At 40.7% G+C, this 20868-nt stretch overlaps 1 protein-coding gene across 6 annotated transcripts in view; it reads left to right on the plus strand.

The window, feature by feature from the left end:
- DNAH11 (dynein axonemal heavy chain 11) overlaps positions 1-20868 on the plus strand; it is a 278479-nt gene that overhangs the window by 62071 nt on the left and 195540 nt on the right. For all 6 annotated transcript variants that reach the window (XM_039523273.1, XM_039523275.1, XM_039523274.1 and 3 more), the window contains 13 exons: positions 975-1112; positions 1228-1352; positions 3679-3874; positions 4433-4537; positions 5502-5897; positions 7660-7992; positions 8700-8954; positions 10308-10477; positions 10981-11203; positions 16569-16685; positions 16777-16863; positions 17455-17613; positions 19140-19223. In XM_039523273.1, coding sequence (XP_039379207.1) covers positions 975-1112; positions 1228-1352; positions 3679-3874; positions 4433-4537; positions 5502-5897; positions 7660-7992; positions 8700-8954; positions 10308-10477; positions 10981-11203; positions 16569-16685; positions 16777-16863; positions 17455-17613; positions 19140-19223 — 2388 coding nt within the window. The remainder of the gene's footprint in view (positions 1-974; positions 1113-1227; positions 1353-3678; positions 3875-4432; positions 4538-5501; positions 5898-7659; positions 7993-8699; positions 8955-10307; positions 10478-10980; positions 11204-16568; positions 16686-16776; positions 16864-17454; positions 17614-19139; positions 19224-20868) is intronic.

Genomic DNA, 20868 nt, shown 5'->3' on the forward strand with positions numbered 1-20868 from the left:
AGATTTGTCACCTAAAATGAATGGCTCAGGTTTGGGAATCTCCCTCACATCCTCAGCCGTGAAGACTGATGCAAACAATTCATTTAGTTTCTCCGCAATGGCCCTATTGTCCTTAAGTGCTCCTTTAAATTTCGATCGTCCAGTGGCCCCACTGGTTGTTTAGCAGGCTTCTTGCTTCTGATGTACTTAAATTTGTTTTTGCTATTACTTTTTTGTCTTTGGCTAGCTGTTCTTCAAATTCTTTTCTGGCCTTCCTAAAATTATATTTTTACACGTCAGTTGCCAGAGTTTATATTCCTTTCTATTTTTCTCAATAGGATGTTACTTCCACTTTTTAAAGGATGCCTTTTTGCCTCTCACTGCTTCTTTTATTTTGTTGTTTAGCCACAGTGGCACTTTGTTGGTTCTCTTACTATGTTTTTTTTTTAATTTGGGATTTACATTTAAGTTGAGCCTCTATTATGGTGTCTTTCAAAAGCTTCCATGCAGCTTGCAGGGAACCTAAAACTAAATGTTTAGATGAACTAGTGGGATCACATTAGATCAGGAAGCCTATGTCTCATTGGGAAAGGAGGAAGATCTCTGGACAGTGAGAAAATGGAAGAGAGAAGATCTCGGAAAGATCAGAGCAGTCTGCAGGCTGGGATTTTGAAAGGAGTCTAAGGAAGTTACTTGCTCATCTTCATTTGAATTTGAAAATCCCAGTCCCATGGTTTTAAGTGACATAAATTAAACATTCACACTTTTGCAGTGCACTCATTTAGTACTATTTAATAGCATATTGGCAATATGTAGGGCCAGATTCTCAACTGGTGCAAACTGGGGGTGTAGCTCCATAAAGATTTGGCCCACAAGCTTTAGGAATGCTATTTTTGGTGTGAGATTTTCAGTGTGAAATAAGACTAAAAATGTACTTTTAATACAATTTTGAAGTATTATAAATGATGGCATCTGACACTCTTTATTTTTTATAGCTTTTAGCCATCTTTGGCTATTTTCTAGAGAAACCTGTTATCATGGAGATTTTTAGCCCAAATTACAACGTCTTACTGCAAATGTTTGATGAAGAGCTGGATAATTGCAAACACTTGTATGATGAGCACATTAGGCAGGTATGTAGCAAAGCAAAAATGAAAGCAATATTTTCCTGGTTTTTGTTAAGTGTAGCCAATGAACTCATAATTCATAATTGCTTGTATATTCATTTTGTTATATTAATGCTTGCAGGTGGAAAAAGGGAATGAAATAATAAACAAAAATATGCCATTTACTTCAGGAAACCTTAAATGGTCCAAAGCACTTCAAGAACGAATACAGACATTCTGGTCAAACTTCTTGTGTCTGTCTCACCGGTGAGTGTTCACACTCAGTTATTTATGACTGTAGCATTAACAGCCCTTGAACATACAAGAGTAATTTGTTTATGTAAGGGTTGTCTGTCTCTCTCCCAGGAATCTACCAAATATGCATTGCTTCCATGATATGATTTTTCAGATTTGTAAATATTGTCTTAAGGTAAAGGGACCTCATGGCTTTAGCAATTTACTTCATATTATTTTTTTCACTGTAATATCAAGATTTGAGAGATGGAGACACTTTGTTATCAGACTGGAATTGACAAGAACTCCAAACATAACTATTATAAAAAAAAATCTGTATTTGTAGATGAAATTTGTGTGGCTTCACATACAATTTTATTATTTATTTTTATTATCATAGCACCTGAGAGCTGCAGTCATGGACCAAGATCCACTTTTAAAAGGGACCTCTAAAATTACACGATAATCTTGCATGCCATTTTAGTGTAAATGTTTTTCTGTGTGCATAATCTTTGATGTTAAAACAAAAATAGCATGTATACAAAATGTTGGGCACAGTTTTAGAGGCTGTCTTGTGGCCCCTTTGCAACTGTGGTACTTTTTTGTTTACCTCCTTGTTTGTGCATTGGAATTGTTGATGTCGATACAAGTAGAGGAACAGTTTTAGGGCCTAAATCTGCAAAACGATCCACGCATATAGAACCTTGAGCCAATGCAGCTCTCTTTGCAGGTTGGGGGCACTCAGTAGTAAGTGCTGATACACACACAGAGTATGGGTATCCTGTACAACCTCAGAATTGCTTTTTAATATTTGTAAGAAGTGTTGTCTGATGAGTGAGTCACAAACAAAGCAAAGCTGAGAATATCTTAGCTTTTGAGACAACACTGACTTGTACTCTGTTTAAGCAAAAAATTATTCGACATGAGTAAAACTTTCAAAAGTGCCTAAATGGGACTTTGGGGTGTTGAAAACCCACAGTGGGGCTAAGGAGCAGACTCTGCCCCACTGCACCTGCAGAGCCTGCTGCAGCGGGAGTTTCAAAGGGAACCAGGCAGCTCAGAAGGGAGGCAGACCAGATAAGAAGGACAGACCTATCTTGAGAGCTCCCGAGCAAGGGCACAGCAGAAGCCCTTACTGCAAAGAGGGGCCTGCAAGGAGCAGTTATCCCAGGCCCTAGGAGAGGGTCCAGGAAGGAGACCCAGGAGAGAGGTAGCTGGGAGCTTTCTCTCTTGGACTGAGGACCGAAAGAAGCTTGGGAGATGGAGTCCTGAACTGGGAGCCTGACTGAGTCATAGGCTAATCAGGTACTGCAGCCTGCCTGAAGCCCTGGATAAAGGCAGAGTGTGATAGCCCCAGGTGGGCAGTTGAGATGGGAGAGGGGGCACAATCTGTGACCTTGGCCCAGTGTGAAGCTGGGGCTAGCCTGTAAGGAAGGACCTGGCTACCAGCTGAGCTGAAGAGTCTGTTGTTTTTTCTATTTTCTGTTTAAGTAAAGAACTTTGAGGCCTTGTGGGAAGCAAGTGGTAGGAGATGGCCCAGGGCCAGGGAGGCAGTCCTGAAGCAGTCTGAGGTGTTTGCTGCCTCTGCCTTGCATAGGGCCCTGGGGTTGGAGCCCGTTGGAGAGGGAGGGCCAGGAGTCCTGTAACTTCTGAAGCTCCTTTTTGAGGTAGGGGCATACATTCCTCTCCACTCCCGGTGGAGGAGTTTAGGATAGAGACACTATGAGCACCTGAGTCAAGAACATGCTAAACCAGTGGGCTGAAGACCCTTTCTTTTGTGGGGACATTGAACTTCATATAGATGGGAGAGAGCTGGCATCCAGTGTCCTAAACGCTAGGCAGCACCACTGGTAAGCCCAGCCCCTGTGACAGGGCTTAAGTCACTTAGGTTGTTTTTAAATTTTTGTATCCTATCTCTTCAGTTCCAATATATACTTTTTAATGAGGCAACATCATGGATGGAGTGTTCCACTAAGAGAAAAATATATGTACTTCAATAGTGAAACAGAAACCAGCACTATTCTGAGATCAGTGTGGGACAGCCTTTTGGAATATTGAGCAATAGGTACAACCACTGAGGAAGGCACGGGAGCGTGCCTTCTCCCTTCCATACAGCTTTTTTTATTGTCCTCAGTGAGGCTGTTAGGTCTAATGCATTCTCACTCTTGGTCTCCGTTCAACTTTTTATGTGGTTTGGCTGATGAGACCAGAATTAACTAAGAAAATATTTAGAAACAGAGGACATTGTTAAAACTTAGAGAATGTTAGAGGTGAGACTTTTGCATCTAAATTTATTTGGCAATGTTATTGTTAATTATTAATGAATAAAATGGATTGAGTGATTTTGTTTCTCTCCCAGAATCCTGGAAGGTCCTGAGACTGCTTTAGTTTATCAGAAATATATAGAGATGTTGACTTTAATTGACCAATTTGAAGAGCAGATCTATTGCAAATGGAAATCTCAGGTGGATGAAGTTTGTCAATTTAATTTAGATCAGCCACTAATTAAACGCAATCCTGAAAATGGTCTCCTAAGTGTGAATTTTGACTCTAAGGTACGATATAAAGTATTACAATTAAATGTGTGTTGTCCGCTGTTTTTTCCCCATGAATTAGAAACATTAACAGAATTATAAATTGGGAATATTCCTAAAGTGAAATTAATATTTCAGTATATAATTAAATCACAATGCTTGGGGAAAATGCCTTTTTTTATGCTACAGTTCCTATGATTGTTTATATTATTGTCTTAGTTTTTCAGCTGGAAAATATGGTTGCCCTGTGGCAGCATTGGAGAGACTTTTCCCTTCAGAAATAAAGAAGGCAGTTGTAGTATTGAATGCTTTCTCTAGAGACAGCTGGAGGATAATAATAATAGTTGGCAGTTACCGTCCAGTATATAGCACTTTAGATTGCTAAACCCTGCCCAATCTCACCCTCACGCTCCTGGATCTAATTGAAAGAGGTTCTCTTCTACAGAGGGCCTTATAACATGCTCACCACTGTAGTATCTGAGCACCTTACTATCTGAGGTTACACACAGAATTAAACAAAAAACACGTATCTCCTGAAAGGAGATTTAAAAAAATATAATACTGCTTTGTTTCTTATAGCTCGTGGCTTTGTTGAGAGAGGTGACGTATCTCCTGATGTTGAATCGATCTGATATTCCAGATTCTGCACTAGCAATATATGAGAAAAGGGAAATTTTTGCTAAGGTTTGTGCTTTCAGGAAGTATGAAATATATCCTTTTTACTGTACGATTTTGGGGTGTGTGTGTGTGTGTGCGCGCGTGCTCGCTCTACTTGTTCTTCTGTTCAATATGGTTGAAATGTGAGTTTCTTTGCATAATCTGGGGTAACCAGGTTTTGTGTGAAGAACTCTGCAGGAGACAAAATGGATCCTGCAACTGGCAGGAAGGTAATGGGGTTGTAGCACAGCTTGGAATAGTGGCTATAGCAGGGGTGGCCAACCTGTGGCTCCGGAGCTGCATGCGGCTCTTCAGAGGTTAATATGCAGCTCCTTGTATAGGCACTGATTCTGGGGCTAGAGCTAGAGATGCTAACTTCCAGTGTGCTGAGGGGTGCTCACTGCTCAATCTCCTGCTCTGCCTCAAGCCCTGCCCTCACTCCACCTCTTCCTCTAATGCCCCTGCCCCGTCCCCTGAGCCTGCCATGCCCTTGCTCCTCCCCTCCATAGCCTGCTGCACACATGAAACAGCTGATTGCGGTGGGAGGGGGGGAGTAGGTGCTGATTGGTGGAGGCTGGCAGAAGGCTCTGGGCTCTGGGGAGCAGATGGTGGGCTGCTGATGTATTACTGTGGCTCTTTGGCAATGTACAATGGTAAATTCTGGCTCCTTCTCAGGCTCAGGTTGGCCACCCTTGGGCTATAGCATCCACACAGGCAGGTCCAGTTCAGGCTGGCAGATCCACTGTAACTGCATAGTTAAAATGTGGATCCAATAGCTCCTTGACTCGTCCAGCTCCATGGTCTCCCTCAACGCATTTCATGCTGGCCCATTTGGGGCCAGAATGATTCTCCTTTCTAGTGCACAGGGTTACGGTGGCCCTACTGAATAGCTGCTTTGCCAACATAAGAGCCATGTAGACATTCAAATGGCGCTGGGGAGGGCCCTACTTGAGAGGAATTTTACCCTATGAATGTCTTTTTACACCAACAGTATATTGGAAACCTTGAACTCATTGTTCAGTGGTACAATAAACTTAAACAGACTGTTCTGGAGGTTGAATATCCTCTGATTGAAACTGAGCTGAGAGCCATTGATGGTCAGTTAAGAGAAGCAGAAGAAGTGTTCACGTGGCAGAAAGAAAATTGCTGGAAATATATTGAACAAGTGAAAGCTACCGTGTATGGCTTGGAGCAGAGAGTTCAACAGTCAAAGGAGAATATTAAAACAATTCAGCAGATTATGAATGCATGGGCAGAACACACACTCTTCTCCAGGAAAGATGATAGGAAAGATGCTTTGTTAAGTCTGGAGGATAAAGAAGATAGACTTGCTAAGAAATACAAGTTACTAAAAGAGGATGGCTACAAGATTCATCAGCTTGCTGAGGTAATTTCTGCAATAATCATACATGGTTTTTAGATGATCTAATCTTTCTAAAAAGCATATTTTAATTATTATTATTCATAACCACATTTGTATTAATAGCATCCTGCAAAGAATATGTTAATTTAAAGGATAAGTGAGGTATATCTAGAGTAGCAAGAAGAGGTTAAATATTTGGCATTCTATAATCTGCAAATTGGTAGCATTCAGTTAAATTTGCTGATGTATATCTGACTGTTCAATAATTGAACAGTCATACAAATTACATAATAGTCCCTTTAAAATTAACACATTTAAAGACAAATAGGGACAAGATGGAAAAATAATCTTGACATTGATTGAAATTAGCATTGCTTTTTATCTCATTAGGTGAGGAATTATTGTCTAGATTGAATTACGCACAGCTATTGTCTCAGTTTTGTTACCCTGATGCCCTGTGCTAAATTTTTCCTTTGACTTCTATAGGTAAAATCACCTTTGCAACTGGAGCTATATTATAGTCTGTTTCAGAGGGCATATTTATAAAATAATTTCTTTCTAAATTTGAAGATTACATGAGTTATGTACTTAATTAAAAATACACTGTGTTTTATTTTCCTGTTATTTATGAATGCTAAATAAAATGTAACACCCCCACAAAAAAAAAAACCCTCAAACATCAGCTGCTGTACCACACGACTACCAGTAATCTGCAAGAAAGTAATTCTGTATCGCAGTCCTGACATGAAAAAAGATGTCCCACCCAATTACTTGCATGCCTCGCCCCTTTTTTGCTGACTTCCTTGGAAGTTCTCTGCTTGTCTGTTTCTGACACAAATTGTATGTCAGATGAAAGAGAAAATAGGCTTTTTCTTTATCCGATAAATCTTCTTTATGTCATTATCTTGAGACTATCTTCTGGTCCATATTCTAATCTGTTTATTGATAGTGGCAAGTAAAGAGTTTTGTTTTTATTGAAGAACTAGACCAGATGAGGATTTTTATTTTTTTGAAAATATTATATGTAGGTAAACTTAATAAGGGCTTACACTGGAATGCAGAAGAAGCAGTGATATGCTGTAGTAGTGTCAGGGGCGGCTCTAGGAATTTGGCCGCCCCAAGCAGGGCAGCATGCCGCAAGGGGCGCGCTGCCGGTCCCGCGGCTCCGGGGGACCTCTTGCAGACGCGCCTGCGGAGGGTGCACTGGGAGGGCGGCAGGCGGCTCCGGCGGACCTTCTGCAGTCATGCCTGCAGGAGGTCCACCGGAGCTGCGGGACCAGCGAACCCTCTGCAGTCATGCCTGTGGGAGGTTTGCTGGTCCCGCGGCTCCGGTGGACCTCCCGCAGGCATGACTGCGGAAGGTCCGCCAGAGCCGCCCTGCCGGCAAAATGCCGCCCCAAGTGCGCGCTTGGCGTGCTGGGGTCTGGAGCCGGCCCTGAGTAGTGTGCAGTGATATTCTTTCAACATGGTGATGCTCCATTGAAATCACAATGTAACATCATAATTCAGGCCCTGAACTGCAATCTGATACATACAGGAACCCTGTCCTTGCACAGAGTTCCACTGACATCAAGGGGGCTGCAAACAGGTGCAAGGTCCACCCAGGCAGATCAGATTTTAGGATCAGGGCCATACTTGTTACAATGGGTATCACTGGAATCTTATTTTGTCTTAGTACTTACCACAAGAAACGGCATTGAAGCAGTTAAATATTTTGAATGACAAATCATTTGCACTAGATAATTGTATGAATAAAACATTTTGTAACTTGTTTTTTCTTTCCCAGGAAAACTTAAAGCTCTTCAAAGCAGATTCCTCCTCAGACTCTTGGAAGATTTATATAGAGTACATTGATGACATTATAGTTGATGGTTTCTTTAACACAATAATGCACAATTTAGACTTCTTTTTGGAGAACACAGAGAAAGGTTTGAAGCCTGCTCCATTTTTTCAGGCACAAATGATCCTTAGCGCCCTGGAGATCGAATTTAAGCCTTCACTTGATAAAGAGGCTGGAGATGGCTTTTATGACCTAGTAGAAGAACTTTTGAGCAATGTTTTCAAAATGTCTGCCCAGGTGAAAAGAGTGGCAGCACATTTGGAAGTAGAAAATTACCAGGTATTTTATACTTTCTCCATATACATGGGAAAAATGGATCTAATTTAATTTAAAATGTGGATTGCAAAATATTTGAGCTCCACAATTAATGCATCCTTGTGAGGGAGGGGACCACAAGCCTCAAAGCTGGGCCCACAGGCAGCGCTCAGGTCACGACTGCTACCCAGCAGCTCAGTACCTGAGTAACTATGGAAAGGTCCAGGGAAGGTCCACAAAGTGACCTTTTTTTTTTTTTTTTTTTTTTAAACCAAAGCTTAATTGGTTGTGGAGATGAGGAGGGCAACATCCTCTACCAGGAGACTTGAATTATATTAATTCCCTAAGATGTTCTGCCTCAACTAACTTGCTGAAGATGTCCATTCCTCTTTTGAAATAACTGTTTTTTTCAGTTCTGTATATGGCATAGTATCCAGAAATATAGAGAGCTGCCCAGATTGTTTATGGAATCATTGAAATGTAGGGCTGGAAGGAACCTCAAACGGTTATCTAATCCAGCCCCTTTCACTAAATCTGGACCAACTATACTTAGACAATCCCTGACAGATGTAGCTTTGCAGTTTTTGGTGGCAGTGGTGATGGGGATTCCTGAGTTTTGCAGTCATATAGCAAGTGTAAACTAGCTAATGATTTATGTATTAATATTAACACAGTACTTTATTATAGTTGGTTTACAGCTGTAAAATAACTACTTCTCTTTTCGTGCCTAGAGCGATATGGACAACATGTTAGATCTATCTGAGATCAGGCAGGAGATTATGGACAGAGTGGCAGATGTAATCAGGAAAGCCCTGGACTACAGAAATTCTCTGGACACCTACGCTTATCTCTGGGTAGATGACAGGGCTGAGTTTATGAAGCAGTTTCTGCTGTATGGTCATGTTTTAACTTCCGAAGAGATAGACGCTCATGCCGATGAGGGAGTGCCTGAACAGCCGCCTACTACTGAGCAGTTTAAAGAACAGGCAAGCAAGCTAGCAAATATTCATTTGCAGCTTTAACTTACTTTATATTTGAGTGAGACACTGTAGGTGAGGTAATATCTTTTATTGGACCAATGTCTGTTGGTGGAAGGGACAGGCTTCTGAGCTACACAGCATTTTTCAGGTTTGGGGAAGGATATCTGTGTCTGAGCTAAAAACAAGTTGGGACAGATGAAGCATAAGGGGTAAGGCATGTTGTAAGAGGCCACTTGAAATGGAGTGGGCAATAAGGGTTAGATTGCTGTGCAAAAGAGTTTTGAAGTGGGCTGCTAAGGGTTAGCAGGCAGTTGTGTGTTACCAATTGTTGTAGTGAGTTTAAAACCAGTGTTTCTGAGTCCATAATTTTTAGTGTCTGGCAACATTATCAGTTTAAGTTCCCAGGCTCATCTTTTACTGTAGAGGTTTCCTTTGAGGATGAGTATTGAACGATCAGATGTGGAGTGATTGTTTTGTGAAAAGTGTTCGCCTACCGTGTTTTTGGCTTTATCATTTTTCTGTGTGAGTTCATTTGAGAGTGTAGTGATTGTCTGGCTTCATCCACATAGTAGTTATTGGAGCATTTGATGCACAGGATGAGGTATACTACATGTTGTAGACACATGTAGGACCCGTGGATCTTGAAAGATGTGTTTGGGCGGGGGTGGGGGGGGGGAGAGAGTTGGCCATTGTAGCCAGGGGCGGCTCTAGGCACCAGCATACCAAGCTGTTGCCTGGGGCGGCCAAATCTAGGGGGCGGCAGGCTGGGCCGGTGGACCTGCCGCAGTCATGCCTGCGGGAGGTCCACCGGAGCCGCGGATGACCGGACCTGCCGCAGGCATGACTGCGGAGGGGGCGCTCGTCCCGCGGCTCGGCTGGACCTCCCGCAGGCATGACTGCGGCAGCTCAAGCGGAGCCGCCGGACCCGCGAACCGTCCGCAGCCGTGCCCGCGGCAGGTCCGCTCGTCCCGGGGCTCCGGTGGACCTGCCGCGGGAGCTCAACCGGAGCCGCGGGAAGAGGGGACCCGCCGCGGGACCGAGGAAGGGCGGCGCAGCACACCGCGCTGCCTGGGGCAGCCTATTTTCTAGAGCCGCCCCTGATTGTAGCAGTGGAGATATGTCTGCAAGTTTTGCATCAGTTCTTCTGGCAGGAAGCACCTAGTGCTGCTCTGAGTTGGTGTGTCCTGGTCTGTGGGGAGCTTGCTCCCGATGATGAGTTTGGTGAGGTTAGGGGGTTGTTTGAAGGCCAAAAGAAGGAGTTTTGAAAAGTGTTTTTTCAGGATGTATGGGTTGTATCAAGAATGGGTTGTAATTATTTGATATGTTTGTGTATGTAATATAATCTTTTATCTGCTGTAGATTGACATCTATGAGAATCTTTATATTCAGATGAGCAAATTTGAAGACTTTAGAACATTTGAAAGCTGGTTTAAGGTGGATATGAAACCTTTCAAAATGAGTTTGTTAAACATTATTAAGAAATGGAGCTGGATGGTCAAAGAACATCTTTTGAGATTTGTCATTGGCAGGTAAAAATGCATCCTATTTTTTTTTCAGAATAATTCTAACTTGCTATTTTCTTTTTAAGTCATTAATATCTATTAAATAATGTAATATTTAGTGAGCTGAATTTTGCTCTGATTTACACTCTGTGCAGCCTTATTACCTTAAACTTGTTTGACAGGCTGTACTTCCAGGCAGAATCTGTGCTAGTGCAGCTAATGTGCAATCTTAAAGCTGGGTGTGTTAAGTCTATCGCATTATATACAAATATTTTAACAGTGCTTTTTTAATTAGGTGTAAATGACCTGACTTTCAAAACTGCTGAGCACTGGGAAATCTCATAGCTGTCAATCTAAGCTGCAGGTGCTCAGCACCTTTAAAAGTCAGGCCAAAACTGTTTTAAGATACTCTGAATGCAAAAGGTAAGTAATCATAATGGAAATTAATTTTAAAGCTTTTTGTACATTGGATCACATTCATTTAAAAAAAGGTTTTCAGAGTTGAAATCTTATTTTCTTTTCTTTGATAGTTTGACTGACCTAGAAGAGTTCATAAAAGTGACAAATGCTGGACTCCAAAAAGAAGTGAATGAAGGAGATTATAATGGACTAGTAGAAATCATGGGGCATCTCCTGGCTGTGAGAGACAGACAGGCATCTACTGATGAGCTCTTTGAACCTCTAAAAGAGACTATTACACTGTTGGAAAGCTATGGACAGAAGATGTCAGACCAAGTTTATGTCCAGTTAGAGGTATTGTACCTCTTCCCAGCCATAGGAAAAGTAGCTCTTTTATTAAATTTTTAAATTATTTGTTTTATTTGTGTGTGAAGAACTTATTGAGGGGAAACCAAGTCAGAGAACTTTTTGCAATTAGTTCTGAACAGAGTGAGGACCATAGTCCATTTTTACCACCTCAGACTGAGAGTTCCATAGACTAGGTCCAACTCCTGTGAAAGTTCTGTCTCCTGCACTTGCAAACCACCCCCTAGTAGCTGGCTTTTCATGGTTCCAGTGAAATATGGCTATTATGATCACGGATGGAGAAGGAACTTCTCAGGCAGCTAGGGCCAATCCCATGAAAGACTTGGAATATCAGGACAGAAACCTTGCACTATACTGTGGATTCTGTGGGGAGTCAGTGAAGTGATGCGCTCATAATGGTCTGTGTTGATAAGCAAGCTATTGCATTTTGTACTATTTGGATTTTCAGGTTGTGTGGCTTCAAAGACAATCAAGATTCAAGTGGGGAGAGGGATAGCTCAGTGGTTTGAGCATTGGCCTGCTAAACCCATGGTTGTGAGTTCAATCCTTGAGGGGGCCACTTAGGGATCTGGGGCAAAAATCTGTTAAGGACAGTACTTGGTCCTGCTGTGAAGGCAGGGGACTGGAGTCAATGACCTTTCAGGTTCCTTTCCAGTTCTATGAAATAGGGATATCTCCATATGATAAAAAAAAAGTTACATATGCCTGGGTCACTGTAGCAAGGCATGAGGGGCAATCTTCTGTCTAATTGCTGATGGAAATTGGTGCTTTTTGCCACCATGTTAATTTGGGCATCCAGTAGCATTGAGGAGTATGAAAAGACTCCAAGACTGCAAACTAGGGCAGATGCCTTCGCTGTAATATTCCTATTATTGAGGGCAAGTTTTCCAAAGAGCTTCCCTCTTCCTACCAACATCTCAGTCTTGTCTAGAAAACTTTGAAATTTAAATTTGAAATTTCTCTTGCAGGTTGGGACAAAAAGGAATTTGCATAAAATATTTTAAATTTCTTATTTCAGTGCAAAAACAGCATTTCATGCACAAAATTCTGAGTTCTAAAATGGTCTGGAACACATGTGAACTCCTTTTGGAAAGAGAAGTTACTTTTGTAGAGGTTTATAGTGAAATCAGCAACTAATACATAGGCAATACACATCCCATTTTCCAAAACTCTATTTGGCTTGTCACATTTATTTTTACTTGCATTTATGAAATGCAGTAGGGGGAACCTCTTTGTTACTAGTGAGTTCTTAGCACCCATGACTCATCTTGGGGTGCATACCTCCTCTGTCTGCCTACTGGGGAGTCAGAAATTCATCTAGAAAGCATTCCAAACACTTATCAGTAACAAATAGTCAAATTTATTAGCAATGTCTCTGTGTCTATTTCTGGGGGGGAATTCTGCATCACAGCATGTGCACAGAATTCATGTCCCCTGTAGATTTCTTTGCTTCCCCGCAGAAAAAAATTACTTCTTGCTGCTTTCCTTTGCTTCCCTATCAGAACGGTCACGTGCCCCTCCCCAGCAACACAGGCAGGTTGGTTCGGGCACGTGGAACAGCCAATAGAGATGTAAATCACTGCCCGAGGTTGGGAGGCTGTGCAGGTGTGTGTGTGTGTGTGTGTGTGTGTGTGTGTGTGTGAGAGAGAGAGAGAGAGACAGACTCTGTCCCTGTCACTCACTGTTGCAGCAGGCTTGGCATGCAGGGCTTCAGGGTGTTTCCGGGGAGGTAGGTGTGGGACAGGCACTGTCCCCTCAGGCAGAACAGAGTCTAGCAGCCTGCCTGCTTAGTGAATTGTTCCCATTCTCTTTGTGAATTCCCTGAAGAGTATAAAACAGGTGTAAAAGTTTTAAGGCTCCTTTACCTTGCCAGAGTGGTGTAAAGGACAGTAAGGCCTTATAAATTCTTATGTTGCTTTCATGATTAGAACTGATCTACATTTCTGGACTGAAAAAATTTGCTATCAGAATATGCTCCATGAACTGTTTGCTACTGACCTTTCTGGAGATAGTCAGTAGCCAATATAAATTGTGAGTTTGATTTAGGGTGACCAGATGTCCCGATTTTATAGGGACAGTTCCAATTTTGTGGTCTTTTTCTTATATAGGTTCCTATTACCCCTCCACCCCTGTCCTGATTTTTTACACTTGCTGTCTGGTCACCCAGTTTGATTCCCCAGCCTTCACTTGCTCTTCAGTTGCCTGTCATGTAACACTGAGCACCTGACTGCATATATTTGTTGACTAATAACTAGAAATAAAGGGTCAAACCTAGTTACATTACTGTTAGGCAAGCGGGTTTGGGGATTTCCTCCAATGTTCCCCACTTTCATTCTCTATCCATTGTATTGTAGTTTTAAATAAATTACCAAAATAATTGAAACCAGAGTGATTATTTTGTGTTATTTTGACAACATATGCAGAATTGTATATTGTGTGCAGAATTTTTAATTTTTTGGTGCAGAATTCCCCCAGGAATATATGCGTCAGTCCCAGAGAAAGGTTACCTTCACTTCCTTGCTGAGGCTAGGCAGCTTTCTGTGTGATCTTTTTTTATAGCAGCTTTCATCTGTCTCTCTCTCTCTCCCAGCACAAACAAAACTGCTGCCAGCTGCTGCCATATCTTATCCAGCTTTTGTGCCAGCTTCAGCCTCTCCGTCACAGAGTGAAGCATCTCATTCCCTTTGAGCTCTGTCTGATTCCTACATGCAGTGCAATGCAGGCTTAAAGAACCACCTGCTTAGGCTGCCTTGGGCTGTCCCTGAGCCCAGAGCTGATTCGCTGCTGGCTGTGTCCCTGGTGCTATTACCATAGCCAATTGGTGCTCACATCACTGTGTGCTGTATCTTCTTCCCAGGAGAATTGGCCACAGGAAGTTGAGCCTGCCATTTCTCTGCCCACCTCCTTTTTGCTCATTTCCCTCCCACCAATGAGAGGGCCAGGACCAGCTTTCAGAGCACTGTCCTTGTTTTTTGGAGTGGGGTTTCCCACCTCCCCAGAAATGTAGCAAATTTATCTTTTCCACTTCGATCTGGCTGCCAAACTACAGACAACCCTTTATAAGAAACACAGGCTGTGTGTCATTGTTCTGTTAAGAAGCTCTTGCCTAGAAGGAACTAATGTGAAAAATTAGCAATCTGGAACTCATATTTTCCTCAAGGGTAGATCTTCCATGAAAAACTGAAAATTAACTTATTTATTTTAAAAGAACTTAATCTTGTCTTAATTGCATTTACAGAAGTTAATTGTTCATTGCCCTATTTGCTTCAGCTGAATGCACGAGTTTTAGCTACACTTAATCACTTGACCCAGTGATTCCAGCATCACAGTTACAATGTTTTCATTACAGACTACCAAATCATTGCATTAACTTACTGAGTCATTTCTGGAAATTACAGTTCGTTATACTCTTCCCCTCCCCCTCTGTCCCTTACCCCTCCATATCAACTACTGTTGACTTGGTTGCTGATTTTTATGGATGTAACTTCTGGAAAAAACTTTCAAATGACTAAGAACCCTCAAAGTTGTGCACACCGCAAAAATATGTAACCATATGATCTTATTTTTTGTTAACTTCATCCTCTTCCTCTCCAATAATTTCTTATGCTTACTTAATCATAGGACTGGAAGGGACCTTGAGAGGTTTTCTAGTCCAGTCTCCTGCATTCCAGGCAGGACTAAGTATTTTCTAGATCATCCCTGACAGGTGTTTGTCTAACCTGCTCTTTAAAATCTCCAATGGCTGAGATTCCACAACCTTCCTAGGCAATTTATTCCACCCTTAACCACCCTGACACTTAGGAAGTTTTTCCTAATGTCCAACCTAAACTGCCCTTGCTGCAATTTAAGCTCATTGCTTCTTGTCCTATCCTCCAGAGGTTAAAGAGAACAATTTTTCTCCCTCCTCCTTGTAACAACCTTTTTATGTACTTGGAAACTGTTATCATGTCCCCCTTCAGTTTTCTCTTCTCCAGACTAAACAAACTTTTTTTTTTCTTTTTCAACCTTCCCTCATAGGTCGTGTTTTCTAGACCTTTTAATCCTTTTTATTGATCTTCTTTGGACTTTTTCCAATGTGTCCACATCTTTCCTGAAATGTAGTGCCCAGAACTGGACACAATACTCCAGTTGAGGCCTAATCAGTGCAGAGTAGAGCAGAATAATTACTTCTTGTGTCTTGCTTACAACACTCATGCTAATACATCCCAGAATGTGTTGGGTTTTTTTTGTTTTGCAACAGCATTACATTGTTGACTCGTATTTAGCTTATGATCCACTATAACCCCCAGATCCCTTTCCACAATACTCCTTCCTAGGCAGTCATTTTCCATTTTCTGTGTGTGCAACTGATTGTTCCTTCTGAAGTGGAGTACTTTTGCATCTGTCCTTATTGAACTTCATCCTCCTTACTTCAGACCATTTGTCTAATTTGTCCAGATCATTTTGAATTTTAATCCTTTACTCCAAAGCACTGGCAATCCCTCCCAGCTTGTTATCATCGGCAAACTTTCTAAGTGGCCATTATCTAAGTCATTTATGAAGATATTGAACAGAACTGGACCTGGAACTGATCCCCGTTGGACCCCACTTGATCTGCCCTTCCAGCTTGGCCTGTGAACCACTGATAATTAGTCTCTGGGAATAGCTTTTCCAACCAGTTGTGTACCCACCTTATAGTAGCTCCATCTAGGTTGTATTTCCCTAGTTTGTTTATGAGAACATCATGTGAGACAGCATAAAAAACCTTACTAAAGTCAAGATATACCACATCTTCTGCTTCTTATTATCTATTTGTTGCACCATATTTCAAATTAGATTAATTTTTCAGGGCAGGGATTTAATGTGTGTGATTGTGTATGTATAGCACAATGGGCCTTAATCCTGACTGCACTATTACAATATAATAGCCCCTTAGTGGCCTCTGAATCTCTGATATGTCATGGCAATGACCGTTCAGTGCTCCAGTCACTGTGCAAGAGGTGCCCAGTACCTCATAGAATAGGTTTTATGTGATTTATACTGAAGTCTACATGGAATAGTTTAATGAAGCACATTTTAGTTATTCCGTATTTTCAGAAAAGTTTGTGACTTATTATGCTGCAGCCATTAAAATCAATCCTACCAAGCCACTGCAAGGAAAAAACCCTGCCACATCTAACTATTAAAATGTCCTACACAATTTCTTTGTCCAAAAGAGCTGAACTGTGAAATAATAATGAAAGTGAATTGTTCCCTGAATATTAGATAGTTTTGGGGTCATATCAACAGTTTGTATAGGTGGTTTCTAAGTGATCTGTTCTGCTGTGTGAAATGTTAAAGGTCTCATACAAGATAATTTTACATTGTTCAACAGGAATTGCCTGAAAAATGGAATACCACCAAAAAAATTGCTGCATCTATAAAGCATGAAGTGGCTCCTCTTCAGGCTTCTGAGGTCACACTGATCAGGAAAAAATTTGCTTCGTTTAATGTAAGCCAAACTGTGAATTCAGTTTTCTAACATGTTTCTGATGAGAATAAGATCATTGACATAATTTATTGCCTGTATTTCTTTTCATCAGGGAAAGCAGATAGAATTCAGAGAAAGATTTAGAGTGGAAGCTCCCTTCTGCTTTGATGCAAAAAATCCATATGTACTTCTAGATAAGGTAATGGGAAAATCCCAGAAATGCACATTTTCCTAGAAATCTTTCAGTATAAAATTAAAGTTTCAGTTTATGCATACAAAATGTGCAATTATTTTTATTTGACATGGAACCGATAGAGCTTGAGATTTAACTGCTGTATTTCTTTTTGAAGGAACATGCAAGCATACTGTACTATATAGTACAAAATGCATACAAAGGTGCATCACACTGATACTTTTATATATAATACCATTTCAGGGTTTTTAAAAATTTTTACTCAGTTCACAGAACAACTTTATACTGATAATGAGAAAAGTGACTTGTTCAGAGGGGCAAAATTGTGTCTTTGTTGTTCTTGATTTCTTGTAATAATGATACATTAAGTGAAATTCTACATTGTAGTCCCTATGTTTTTGTGTATATACATATGGAATATAAATGTGTATACTACCTTGTAGTCCTTTGGAATATCAAAGACTGAAAGTGAAACATGTAACATCTCTACAATATTTGCTGCAGGCTTTTGTTTTTAGATGTACTGATCTGACTGTCATTCTAAACTTACCTGGACCAAGTTTATAATTCTATTCATGTGTTCTTTTCCTCTTCAAGGAAAATCGAGAGCTTGAGGCATTGGAAGAAGAAATGTTACAAATGCAGAAATCTGCAAATCTTTTTGAAGTGGTTGTTCCAGATTACAAACAACTGAAACAATGTCGCAAAGAAATACGGTTGCTCAAGGAAGTGTGGGATATTAATATTTATGTTACAGTAAGAGGTTTTATTTGTTTTTTAAAGGCACATTATAACTCTGGAAACTATTCTAAATGCACTATCTTAAGGATTCATAGTTTTATTCTAAAGGAAGTTTAAAAGCTAAGTTGTAAATGTGGGAACTTCTTGTTGTTTTCAATTTTTTAAAATATATATACCATCTTTTTATAAATAGAGTATGAAGATCAAAATATTGCTATTCTCAATTTTAACTACTTCTAAAATGCTTGCATTAAAAAAACAAAACAAAAAAAACCCCTCAAACCCAAAACTTTAAACTGAAGGGAAGATTGTGAATACGTATCAGTTACCTAAGGAATAAAAAGAAATATTGTTACAGAAGTTTTTGGTTTTGTTTTGGGTTTTTTTAAAAAAAGACAGACCAAAAATCCAGAAAGCAAGAAAATTCAGAGTTAAAACAAATATGCATTGCAAAGTATGGAAGGAAAGAGTTTAAGATACCAAAACAGCCTTAGCTCTTCCTTCAGATCTCTCTCACTCTCTGCACCCTTCACATTAGCAGTGAAATTCTGGCAATATTAAACTCAATAACAAAATTTCCGTGGATTTCATTGGCACTGGGATTTCACCCTATATATTAGTGACAAAAGTGGTGGTAACACAGTTATTGTAGTTCACATACTAAACACTTTGATAGTCTAGCAGGGAACCCCGGAAGCTGGGTTCATCTACAACCCTGTTTCCTTTTGGTATTTCACCTGTGGTTTGAGAAATTTTAAACCATGTCCAGAATGAGTTATGCAGTAAAAGATATGTAGCCTAACCACAAAGGTATATGTTTTGTTTGCCATCTCAATGGATAGTAAAATAGGGAGAAGGCAGAGTTTTGCTGTACTAAACACATTGCATATTGTATTTTGTGTGGTATCCATGCTGTATATTAAAGCAGTATTAAGTCTGACAGGCTATGTTGTAAAGTTTAAAGATAAACTAGTGAGGCAAAATGTGAAGCACTTACATTCAGTAGATACTTTCATGTTACATCAGCCTTGTAAAATTCTACTCAGTCCAAGAAAGTGGATATTTTTTTCCTAAAACCAAATGGTCAATGTTTTGTTGGTTTTTCTTTCCCCATTAACATGGTAAAGGATAGGTGAATAGGTGTGGTTTTTTTGGTTTGTTTTTGGCAAGTGTGCTAAGTGTTCATGGCAATTTCAAGGCTCTCTGTGTGTATATCCTATCATATCTAGAAATGTAGATACAGTGCTATGTGTATATATAATAAATGTATATACCTACAAAGCTCTACTAGCATTATCAGAGACTGAAACTTGAAATTGCTTTAATTCCTGTTTTATGTTTTAGCTTTGAAGACAATGGGTTATTTGGTACAGTTTGGGCTGGCAGTGGTGGTGCAGGCTTGAAAAGTAGAGATACTGTTTCAAGAACTTGGGCTATCACTGGATGATAGACCCACCCATCATATCCATTTATCTACTATATAGCAGAAACTTGTTTTCACCGACTGTTGTTGACACTTTTATCTGTACTTACTGTTTCAGAGCAACATTGATGATTGGACTAAAACCCAGTGGAGACAGATTAATGTGGAACAGATGGATGCAGAGCTCAGAAGGTTTGCCAAGGCAAGTTCCCATTGCTGTCTATTGCTGCAATTTATCTGTCTCCCTGCCACCCCTTTTTCACTTTCCCCACCCACTATCTGATGTTTCAGTTTATTTGTTGCTTTTATCCAAACTGAACATTCTGGAACTCTTTTTTTTTTTCTCATTAAACCTTTTTATCCTTCTGGCTTAGGTTCCACACACTGTGCGTGTATATGGTAAAATCTCACTGTCACTTCTCTGAATTGAAGTAGTTGGAAAATATAAAGAAAATGGAGCTCTGTGGGGGATTCTGCAGATGAAAGCCATTAGTCCAGAGATCAGTGGAATTTGCAGGTGTTTTGTGTTCTGTATTTGGACAGATTTTGCTAGTCCAGGAGCACTGAGAAGTCTGTTGGAGACTTTCACTTGTAGAGGGAAGGATACCTTTTGAAAATATGGAACTTCTTCCCTTAAAATATTAATAATGGTTTCCTGATGGGAGTTGTACAAAGGAGAAGGCAATAGTTTTATAGAACATGGGGAGATAGTATCAGAAACAGGAACTGAGGTACCAGGAGAATTAGCAGGACCATCTCATACATCAGTGATTCATGGGGAAAAGTGAAAGAGAGGTGTCTGTGGGTATGGATCTCCCCCCAGACTGGTTTTACACCAAATTAACTGGACTTCAGTAGAGGTACTCCTGACTTATACTGGTGTAAGTGACAGAAGAATCGGGCCCATTGTGAATTTCTCTTAATTTTAAACCATGGTTTTAAATAAATAATGTTCCTCTAATCCCGACAACTGCTACACACTACATGTATGTCACATTCATCACATCTCTGCATGTACCAAAGATTTCCCCCAGTTATGCTAAGTCTGTTGGAAGTAGTTTCTTACATGCAATGAACTAACTTCTAAAAATATTAGACCAAGGTCATAAGAGCCATAATAAAGGAGAGAATTCTGATTTAATCAGAATCTTTTTATATTCACTGTGTAAATATATTCATTTATTTAATTTTAGTTTATTTAAAACTGGCTTATCCAGAGCTCTAGGTTAATCTACAACCCTTTTCAATAAAACAATACAAGTAACAACATGGGCCAATAACCCAACTAAAACCATCCCTAATCTTGTCATAGTTAAGACTCCCATATTTATGTACAGAAGATACTCCCGGGGGAATTCCGTGCCACTGTGTGTGCACATAATTAATGAGCTGTGCATATTTTTAATTTTTTTGCGCAGAAAAAAGCTTTTGCTGGAAAGTTGCTGCAGTTCCAACTGTTTCCCACCAGAGGGCGCTGTGGCAATAGACCAGAGCAGCAGCTCCCAGCCAGCTAGGGAAAAGAAAGAGCCTGTCTTCTTCACAGCGCCTGTCGGGCCAGGTCATGAGACAGGGGCTATGAAGAGACAGAAAGTGTAGGGCTGCTGCGGGGGGGGAGGGTCACACAGAGGGGCTCATAAGGGCTAGTGGGGGAGGACAGACTGGGGATGAATGGGAGTGAAGGTGCAGGGCCACATAGGGATGGAGGGAGTGGGTGTCTGAGTGGGGGTCGAGGGACATGTGAACGGGGGTGCGAGGATACATGGGGGTACAGGGATACCTGGGCAGAGGCTAGGCGTCAGCCAGGATCTGCATGGGAGAAGCTCCCTAACAATCCCTCTCCACCTCCC

Source organism: Mauremys reevesii, linkage group 2 (assembly GCF_016161935.1).
Source record: "Mauremys reevesii isolate NIE-2019 linkage group 2, ASM1616193v1, whole genome shotgun sequence".
NCBI lineage: Eukaryota > Metazoa > Chordata > Testudines > Geoemydidae > Mauremys > Mauremys reevesii.